Raw genomic sequence first — 9,555 nt, 5'->3', positions numbered from 1 at the left:
GTGCAGTGCAAGCAGAGTGCTAAGCAACAACAAGGGAAGTGGTGAGGGGAACTCCACAGGGGGACACTCTGAAAGCAACTGTTTGACACTGCTCACGGTTTATGTGATTTTTCCCTGTGCCCGCTTCATTTCTCTTGCCATGAGCTGGAATTTGTATGTCTTTGTGTTGTTGCCCTGCACTCATTTCTGAGTGTATTGTTCCTTTTTGTGAGTGGGTTGATGTGCACGTTTATGTGCATGTGCAAGTGGGAGTGTAAAAGGGGTGTTTGCCCTGCTAACTCTCCCCCCTGAGCGAGCCCCTTTCGTCCTCCCCTTGTTGTCATGCACAGGCGCTCTCCCTTTGGCACCAACCGGGCTGGCAGCACAAGAGCCATGTGTTCAGACTCCACGCTTTGAAGGGCTCAAACAAACTTTGTCAGTACTTTTTCTGTGAAACGTCGTGTAAAGGGAGAGAGAGAGAGGGAGAAAAGAGGAGGAGAGTTGGGGTTGAAAGAGAGTTTGAGGGAGAGAGATGGGGAGAGTAAGGAGTTGCAGACAAAAACAAGCTGTCTACCATGAGGAGGTTTGAGCTCAGTTGTTGAAGGATACTTTATTTTGGACAACTTTTCTGCAGGAGACTCAACAACAGGTGAATATGGAGGAAGCAATATGTGAAAACAGAGTTTGAAAAAGATGAGAATCAAATAAATGGTTTCTTCTTTGCTCAGGCAGGCCAAAAAGAGAGAGGGTGGTTGTGGAGACACTTTTAACAAGGCCCTAAACTCACACAGCTCTCACCATTTATTTCCCTTCTCTCAGAGGCTGTTATCCTCGCTGTGTGTTTCCCATCCCATAATTGAAGTCAGCCACCAGCTGTTTCAGTGATGCAGTCCGACGAGCTCTCAGCCAGAGAGGAGTTCACCTACAGCCACATGCCCACTCTGGAGAGGGGCGGTGGGGGGTCTCTGGGACGACGGAGCGACAGGGGAACGGATAGAAGGCCGGACAGGGGGGAGCGGTATAGGCCCGAGCGGGACAGCTACACGGTGGACGTGAGGGCCAGTGACCTGCAGCTGGCCCAGCCGGAGCCTCTAAAGCACCCCTGCTTCAGCTACAGGGCCTGGCTCTACAGCGTCCTCTTAGGGGTGAGAGGGGGGAGGGGCAGGGAGAGCTACACAGGAGGCACATCACAGGGTGCATTTATTCAGTCCATCACACACAAATGTTAAAGGTTGGGGTGATCTTTCATTCTGATGTATCCCAATCTAGAAATTTTGAGTGGGATGGCAACAAGAAGTCTTGTGTTGTGCTTCCAAATTTAGGTGAGAACAATAAGTCCCCAGTATGCAACTTCTAACCACTTACTTTAGCAAGTTTGTGAGCGGTGACTCTGAGGTAACAGAGAAGTAAACACACACTGTTTACAAATGGTTATGTATGGGGCTGCTGGATGTTAATAGTTAACATGTCAGCATTATGTCTGTGTGCTTTGTGTTTGATCTGGTAAACAGTTCAGATTTATGAATGGCTCAATATGTGTGCTATGTTGATTATGTGAGAGAATGTCAGTATTATGGTAGAGTTTTACCTTTTGAACGTATTTATGAGTGATCATATTTGTATTTGCATGCATGCACACGTATGTGTCCTCAGGGCAGTCTCCTCATCACATCTGGTTTCTCTCTGTACATGGGAAATGTGTTTCCTGTTGCCATGGACTACCTGCGCTGTGCTGCCGGCTCTGTGAGTGACCGTAGCTCAATCACAGACACATTCATATCTGCTCTTACCTAATACATTCATACATATTGGTATGTAAAAAATGCAGGCAATATCATCCAATGGTTTTTATAAAATTGGTATCACTGGACCAATATAATATCTTACGCCTATCCATTTAATAATCCAACCATTATGAATATTCGATTTATTTATGTGACATTTTAATTCAAACGTTGGTATTGGACCAACAATTGTTGGACTTTGAAAACAAATGTTTTGATCTTATATTGGTAAGATAGCTCTCAGCCACTGGTCAAATGTTCTATTACCTTAGAGAAGAGCAAAAAAAATTACTTACAGAAATCTTCGGGTACTCACAAAATATCAGGACAAATAGAGGATTTGAAGAAAAATAATAGGTTATAATGCTTCCTCGGTGATGCCCATTGTTTAGATCATTGTCATGTCAAAATGCCAGTGACACTTTAGTTAAATACATTAATTCAACAATTCATTTTGTTTGCTGTTCTCCAACAGGGCATCCCTGCAGCGATCGCCAGTTTTGCCATTGCCAAGAACAGACATGTTGCAGTGAGTAAACAAACCTTGGGCAAAGTACATAATTATGTTGTAATGGATTTGTAATGAAAATTCCTTGAAGCAATTGGCGCTTAATACTAATGAAGGTCTCATGTTTTTTTCAAGGTGTCAGATTTCCAGGTGGTCTACGTGTCAACATTTGCTGTAACGACCACCTGTCTGGTTTGGTTTGGATGTAAACTGGTCCTAAACCCTTCTGCTGTCAATGTAAATGCAACATAGTAATTTATTGGAAACTACACATCCAAGCATACTAAGCTATCTTTATAATTAAAGCTTTTTTCTGTATTTCCTTTTTCAATCTTCCTATTGTGCTCTCCCTCCTGCCACGTTTATTCTCAGATCAACTTCAACCTCATCCTGATGATATTGCTGGAGGTGTTGATGGCCAGTACTGTCATCCTGTCAGCCCGCTCTGCAGAAGACTGCTGCTGCCACAGGAAGGTGTGAGTTTGGTGTGATAGTAGCTTTTATTTCCCCAGATGACGTGTCTCTCCTTCTACTCTCCCTCTGGCTTTGATTCATCCATCCTAACTCCACTCATCCCTACGTCCAACTGTTTAGCAGGTGACATATGACAGATCTGTGGTTCAGCCACCTGCAGTGTTCCCTACTCGAATCCTGAAAGCATATTCTGTAAGTTCATTTCAGTTGTTTTGCATAAAGCTCTGTCTGGTGTCAATGCTTATCAATCCCTGAAGAATTTCTCTGGCAGGTGATCGAAGTAATTGTGGGGATTTCTGCTGTATTCGGAGGGATTATTGCACTCAACATGGACGCTTTGCTACCTGGACCCTACTTGTCTGTCACATTTTTCTGGATTCTTGTTGCTGTAAGTTTTTCCTACTAAAACATACACTTAATCAAAACCTGTTCAATGCCATCAATATCAACCTATCACATAACTTTGTCTTGTTTTTAATCCTTTGCAGTGTTTTCCAAGTGCTATTGCCAGTCATGTCGTGTCAGAATACCCCAACAAATGTCTGGTGAGTACAAAAAAATACGCTAGTTGTTTGAGTCCCAGTCTTGAGACTGTTTACTACATTAAATAAGGGTTCATATATTTGAAAGGGTAGCTGAGATCGGCATAATATACTTTGAGCTGTTAGTCTTTGTTAGAATACAAACACTGATCTATTTAATGACTCTGACCTCAGGGGGAGGTAGTATGGCCTCTTGATATTTGGATGCATGGTGATGCAGGAGAGTTCTGTTTTGGTACTGATGAATCCCAGTTTAGAGTTTGTCACATTAGACAACACAGTATCCTTATTGACATATTTGGGAGTGTAACTCTTGGTCAGCCTTGAAATGGTTCTCGTCATACCCCTCTGATAGGTGTGTATCAGTTGCAGTTAGTTAAGTCAGTGTCTTTATCTGAAACTGTATTATGGTGTACCCCAGGGTTCTGTTCTTGCTCCTCCCCTTCACTTCTAAAGTATCTCCTATTGCAACTTCAATGATATTCAATTCTAATTCTTTTTTTAGCCTCCAAATGTAACAAAATTAGCTGTATAAAATGTCTAAACTTTGGATGGCACATCATGTCCTATAGCCAAAACAAAAGCTCTAGTTTTTGCTACAGTTTGTCTCAGACAATTATGGGTTCTCTTTCCTCTTCTGTTACATCAACCCCAGAACATTGAGGTGTCACTTGACCAGGCACAGTCACTTATGTTTTTCCAGCTGAGAAACATAGGAAAACTCAGACAGATTGTGTCTCAAGCTGAGATGAGGCTGTATCAATGACTGAAACTATGTCCTTACCTGCCACAGCAAAACATCCTTAAATCCCTTACAAGTGCCCAGAAATGTTGCTGCTAAAATCTGATCAGGTCCTCAAAAATGTCTCATGTGACACCAATCTTGGTGTCTCTAACTGACGTTGGACACTTCTATAAAGTAGATCAATGAATGTAACACCTGTATAGCCTTGCCTTTCTATATTTCTATTTATGGTGTTTTATTTTCTTGACAAACTTTTATGAGTTCCTGTTGCCCCTCCTCTGGGTGTCTCTCAGGTGGAGGTGCTGATTGCCATAAGCAGCGTGACGTCTCCCCTGCTCTTTTCAGCCTCCGGCTTCCTTTCTTCCAGTGTGATCAGCTTTATTGACATTTTCCTGAATGATGTGCCTACAGCCAAGGTGAGTTTAAAGAGGTGGAAATTAAACACAGTGGTGTGCAATATGCCGGCTTTCAAGGAACCATTTCCCGACTGTGTGTGCGTGTGCGTGTGCGTGTGCGTGTGTGTGTGGTCCAGCAATCCTACGACATCCTGCTGCTGATTCTGATGGTGCTGCTGCTGGTGCAGGCCATTCTTACTTCAGCCACTGTGGTGCACTGTGCCTCCTACAAGAGTAAGCTCCGCATGGGGGCTCCAGAGTGCAACGACAGCATGCACACCACAACCCATTACTATGAGGTAAGACTGGGAAAAGCAGTGATTGTGTAGAGATGGACAAATATTTTCCTCTCCTTTTTCTGATTCTCCACTTCCAACAAGAGACATTAGTGAATTTGGAAAATGATCCATTTAATTATCTTAGTTGTCATCACTAGCTCATGTAAACATTATGATGTAAAATGATATTCTTTAGAACACATATAAATACACATTGTGTTTTTCTATGTGTTCTCATCCTTCACACATCATGTATCTAAATGTTTTTTTGTCACCTTGCACATTGACATCTCTCTCCCCTTCTCCCTCTTCCTATGTTGCTCCCTCAGCAGCATGCAGCCAATGGAACGCTGCAGGATTTTGATAAAGACAGAGCCTGGAAGGCAGTGGTGGTCCAAATGGCCACATAGACGTTTGATGAGGAGTGTGAGAAGGGGGGATAGAACCAACTCAGCACAAGAGTTAGTGCAAGAGTACAAAAAGGACGAAAGAAAAAGCAATGAAGATTTGTGCAGTTATGAAGATGTAAAGAAGATTAGGAGGCAGTAAATCAATAACGGAAGTTGGCGAAAGAAATCAGAAGGACAGAAAAGTTTAAAATAATGCAAAGCTGAGAATAATGCTTGCCTGCTTACTGTAGGGCATTATTTGACCTGTTTATAGTTAAAGTATTTCTACATTGTGACCTCGTGGATACAATGAACAAGCATGTGAGTCAATGTTTATAATACATGATTTGAGCATTTGTGGATATGAAAGGATTTCAGTTTATATGTCACCACTACAAAGAGAAATCTATGCATCTTTGCTACTTTTTTAAGCTGGTTGCAGCTGACTCAATTCATTCTAAACCTGTTGCGACCTAGTGATGTTTTAAAACAGCATTTATAGAAGTGTTGTGCATAGATGAAATTGATCCTAACTTTGTTTGTTGTACATTATTTCCCCAAAATGTAAACACTGAATTATCTCCGCACTTACATGACTGTTAGTAATACATGTTTTAAGGAGTATGCCGCTTTGTGTACAGTGATGTGTTAGTGGTAGCAACATCTTATTACAAGAGAATTCATCTACCTGGATTTTGCAGAATAACTTGTACATTTCAACTGAAATTGTGTTTTACTATAGGAAAATAAAATGTTTGTCCTCAACTGCAAGAAAATGGGTGAATATTGTTTCATGATTGCTCTCGTTGTTGTTTAATGTTGCCCTCTTGATCAATGTGCAGATATATAAATAAGTAAGATGGGTAAGATGAGACCAAGTGACTGGATCCTGAAATAACCTTCATATTTTTAGATGTTAGGCTGAGGCACATTTTGCTATATTGTATATAAAGTCGACGTTTAGCCTATAATGTTCTGTTTCACTATCGTTCAACAACGAGATTTGTGTTCAATATCATTTAGTCAAGAACAACATCACCTTTAACTATGACTTCAATGTTACATGCATAATTACAAGTTCACAGTTGTCCTAATTAAGAGGGCTGAGTGTATTTCTAAACATATTAGGCCTATTATTATGCTTTTTTGTTCTTCAAAGTGAACAACCTCAAGATCACTGCAAGGATGCTCAGAGAGAGAGAGAGAGAGAGAGAGAGAGAGAGAGAGAGAGAGAGAGAGAGAGAGAGAGAGAGAGAGAGAGAGAGAGAGAGAGACTATATTAGGAAGCAGACATAGTGAGGTGCGGCTTCCACAACCGGCAGAAACCGGCTTGAGGAAAACTGACTTGTGGCTCAGTCCGGCTGACAAACATCTAGAGCGCGCCCCTATCGCGCGCCCACATCACAAATCCAAGGATCTCAACATAGTGCACGAGGCTGCTGGAGGAAACTGTCCTTGCTAAGCAGTGATGTAATGTTAAGTTAAGGAAATCTTTGTTAATACATGTTATTGTCCGTACAAGACAATGTTCTTTAAAAAATACATTATAACTATCTTCACACAGTCATATATATCAGTAGCCCACGCAGGGTTCCCAGTTGTAATGCTCTACTTTATTTGAAAATGCAGGTTACCCGGCCTCCACTTCATCAGGAAACAAAATTCAAAATGTTTGAACAAAACACATGTCATGTGTATTTGCCAGGCCCACACTCATACATGATGGGCAGCTGGGTAAGCCTATCAATAAGAGCCACTGTCTTGAAGTTAGGTTAGACTTAAACAGGATTGAATAGTGGTTGCCGGTAGGGCTGCACGATATTGAAAAAAACTGACATTGCGTTTTTTTGTTCCCCTGCGATATATATTGCGTTTTTTTAACCTGTTAAGCCCCAATGTCCCTGCGGGTACTTTACTTTTTTTATCACGGCACTGTGTCTCAGGGGATCTTAATATTTTTAAGAACCTATTAATGTGTTATACCAGATTAACGGAAATTATCTCAGCTAACTGACGAAACAAACCATTTTTACCAAAACAAAAATCAAGTCTCATAAGAAGCATCTAAATGACCCCTGAGCCAAAAATGCTAACGGACTTTGGCACAGAACTCAAGATAAAAGTACCCTTATTACTTATCGTAGCTGCACATACAAGATATCCGATTAAAGCTGAGGTTCCACAGATTATTTAGGTATATAGTATCATCACTGAGTCATCCGAACTTGCGACAGCTAGGGGAAGCAAACACAGACATCACAACACGTACCTTTACGGAGCTTCTAGGGGAGATCGTCTCACCGTAGCTGTCAATCTGATCAAAAGACGTGTTCGCAGGGGCGCCGCCAGGGATTTTGGGCCCCTTGGAAATATATCACATTGGGCCCCACCACCAGGCACAGGCCACTTTGTTTATAAATTACCGGAGGTTCCCCACCCCTGCTTTAATATAATAACAGTAGTATTAATATCATAACCAAAATGTCTGTGATTAACATTTTGTTTACAGACTGATCACTCAATGCTTCAAACTGTCCATCATCCTAAATAGACTAAAAGCAGTTTTTTGTTTTATATAGATCATTGGCTATGTGGGAAAATACTGTGTTTGAAATGTATAATTTAAATTAGATTTAAATTATACATTATACAGCTAGATTAGTTAGCTTTTTATATATATATATATATATATATATATATTGTATTCCAGTCTCCCTTCAGATATGTTAAGTGGCATGTCATTCAACACAATGCTGCTCACCTCCTTCAGTTGGGAGAAAAGCTGGTTCAAGTTCAGCCTTATGGGGGGGGCAGGGCTGCTGAGCCTAAAGATGGATCTGTTGGACCTGGCACCAGGGGGAGGGACAACTGATTTAGTATGAATAGGCGCTAAAAATGTGCCTGCATTTATTAAAGGTAGGTAGGTAAGAATGGAGAAACCAGCTCAAGTGAAAGTACACAACCGAAAAAAATCTGCCCCTTCCTTCAGAGTTCCTTACAGAGCCCCTCCTCCAACACACACGAACGCGCACATGACCAATGAGTGCACGAGATAAGCTTGTGCCCAGATGGAAGGCTGACAGGCAGATGGAAGTCATTTTTCCAAAAGTCCAGTCATTTTTGCCGGGCCAGCTCAGATGATTGGTCGTGCTTTTTACAGTGCCACGGCTTCCACAGATGACATTTTTGTATGTATTTATTGTCAAAGCATTTAATATATTCATTGCTATCGGGATGTTAAGAGCATTCCATGGAATATAACAAAAAGTGTTTCTGAAGTGAATTACCTACCATACCTTTAAATATCAGCTAAAAGAGCAGTGAAATGAAAGACCTCTGAATTTTCTGTAAAGATATTAACAGTACTTAATGTCAGCTTAGTAAACAAAAAAACATTAGCTAACAGACTAATTTCCACCACTCATGGACCACACCCACCTTTTCTTGTGAAAAACTGGGTGACATACTCTGGCCCTTTAGTCCCTCTCTCTTGTCTTTCTCTCCTTTCTCTTCTTTTCTTAGAGCCTGACTTTGTTGGTCGTTGAAACATGGTACAACACACGTATGTAGGCTAAGTACTAGCATCCCTCCTCACATGCTTTCACTCTCTGCAAGTGCCGGTGCCACACCGTGTTTGGAGGCAGGACCAAACCATTACATGTAAATAGAAGCGGGTGTACAGAGGTTTTGGGTAATTAACTTTTGGAAGAAAATAAGTTAAATGAATCGTAAGTTTAGTGAGTAATTTATCAATATAACGTTCTATTAATGTTAATTATTGAGGATTGATGAAAGGTTACTTACATTGTGGGGCCCCTGTCAGTCACGGGCCCTTAGAATCGTCCTAACTTTTCACCCCCTTACGGCGCCCCTGCGTGTTCGATGGCATTAAAACGAGAAAAAACGCGGCTGAATCGGTTAATCCATAGGTTTTTAACATCTCTGTATAAAAAAATTATTTCATTTATAATCCATAATTCCATTTTTATGTAAAAATCGCAAAGCAAAAATTAGCTGCTAATGGTAGCCACCAGAGTGGCTGCTGCTTCCGGTCACACATTACCAAATAAGGAGTGAGAGTGACGCGGAGCCAAAACCGGAAGCTGTATACACTCTGGTGGCTACCATTAGCAGCTAACTTTTGTGCTCCGATTTTTACATAAAAATGGAATTATGGATTATAAACAATTGCTTCAAAGCCACAGATACATTATTAACCTATGGATCAACCGATTCAGCCGCGTTTTTTCTCGTTTTAATGCCATTGAACACGTCTTTTGATCAGATTGACAGCTACGGTGAGACAATCTCCCGTAAAAGGTACGTGTTGTGATATCTGTGTTTGCTTCCCCTGTCGCGAGATCGGATCGCTTAGATCAGGGGTGGGGAACCTTTTTCCTCTCAAGGGCCATTTAAATTTGTTCAACATCCTCCGAGGGCCGTACAAATTATTGACCTCTG

At 41.4% G+C, this 9,555-nt stretch overlaps 1 protein-coding gene across 3 annotated transcripts; it reads left to right on the top strand.

Moving 5' to 3' along the window:
* Positions 1-344: 344 nt before the first annotated feature.
* Positions 345-5,859, top strand: mlc1 (modulator of VRAC current 1). Of its 3 annotated transcripts, none has more exons than XM_034084477.1 (12): positions 345-628; positions 799-1,124; positions 1,633-1,722; positions 2,239-2,292; positions 2,407-2,508; positions 2,644-2,745; positions 2,869-2,937; positions 3,017-3,133; positions 3,234-3,290; positions 4,326-4,448; positions 4,565-4,726; positions 5,035-5,859. In XM_034084477.1, the coding sequence occupies exons 2-12, from the start codon at positions 864-866 to the stop codon at positions 5,113-5,115; spliced, it is 1,218 nt and encodes a 405-aa protein (XP_033940368.1). In that variant the 5' UTR covers positions 345-628; positions 799-863; the 3' UTR covers positions 5,116-5,859. The 3 variants fall into 3 exon arrangements, with proteins under 3 accessions (XP_033940368.1, XP_033940367.1, XP_033940366.1); XM_034084476.1 differs by having other exon boundaries at positions 2,866-2,937; positions 5,038-5,859; XM_034084475.1 differs by having other exon boundaries at positions 2,866-2,937.
* The last annotated feature ends 3,696 nt before the right edge of the window (positions 5,860-9,555 follow it).

Source organism: Pseudochaenichthys georgianus, chromosome 6 (genome assembly GCF_902827115.2).
Source record: "Pseudochaenichthys georgianus chromosome 6, fPseGeo1.2, whole genome shotgun sequence".
NCBI classification, from domain to species: Eukaryota; Metazoa; Chordata; class Actinopteri; order Perciformes; family Channichthyidae; genus Pseudochaenichthys; species Pseudochaenichthys georgianus.
This window is presented reverse-complemented; position numbering and strand designations above follow the sequence as displayed.

Coding starts and splice junctions, on each gene's coding strand:
- mlc1 (XM_034084475.1), top strand. CDS start 864: ATGCAGTCCGACGAGCTCTCAGCCAGAGAGGAGTTCACCTACAGCCAC. Junction 3,134..3,233: donor TTTTCTGGATTCTTGTTGCT/GTAAGTTTTTCC, acceptor AATCCTTTGCAG/TGTTTTCCAAGTGCTATTGC. Junction 4,727..5,034: donor CCACAACCCATTACTATGAG/GTAAGACTGGGA, acceptor TTGCTCCCTCAG/CAGCATGCAGCCAATGGAAC.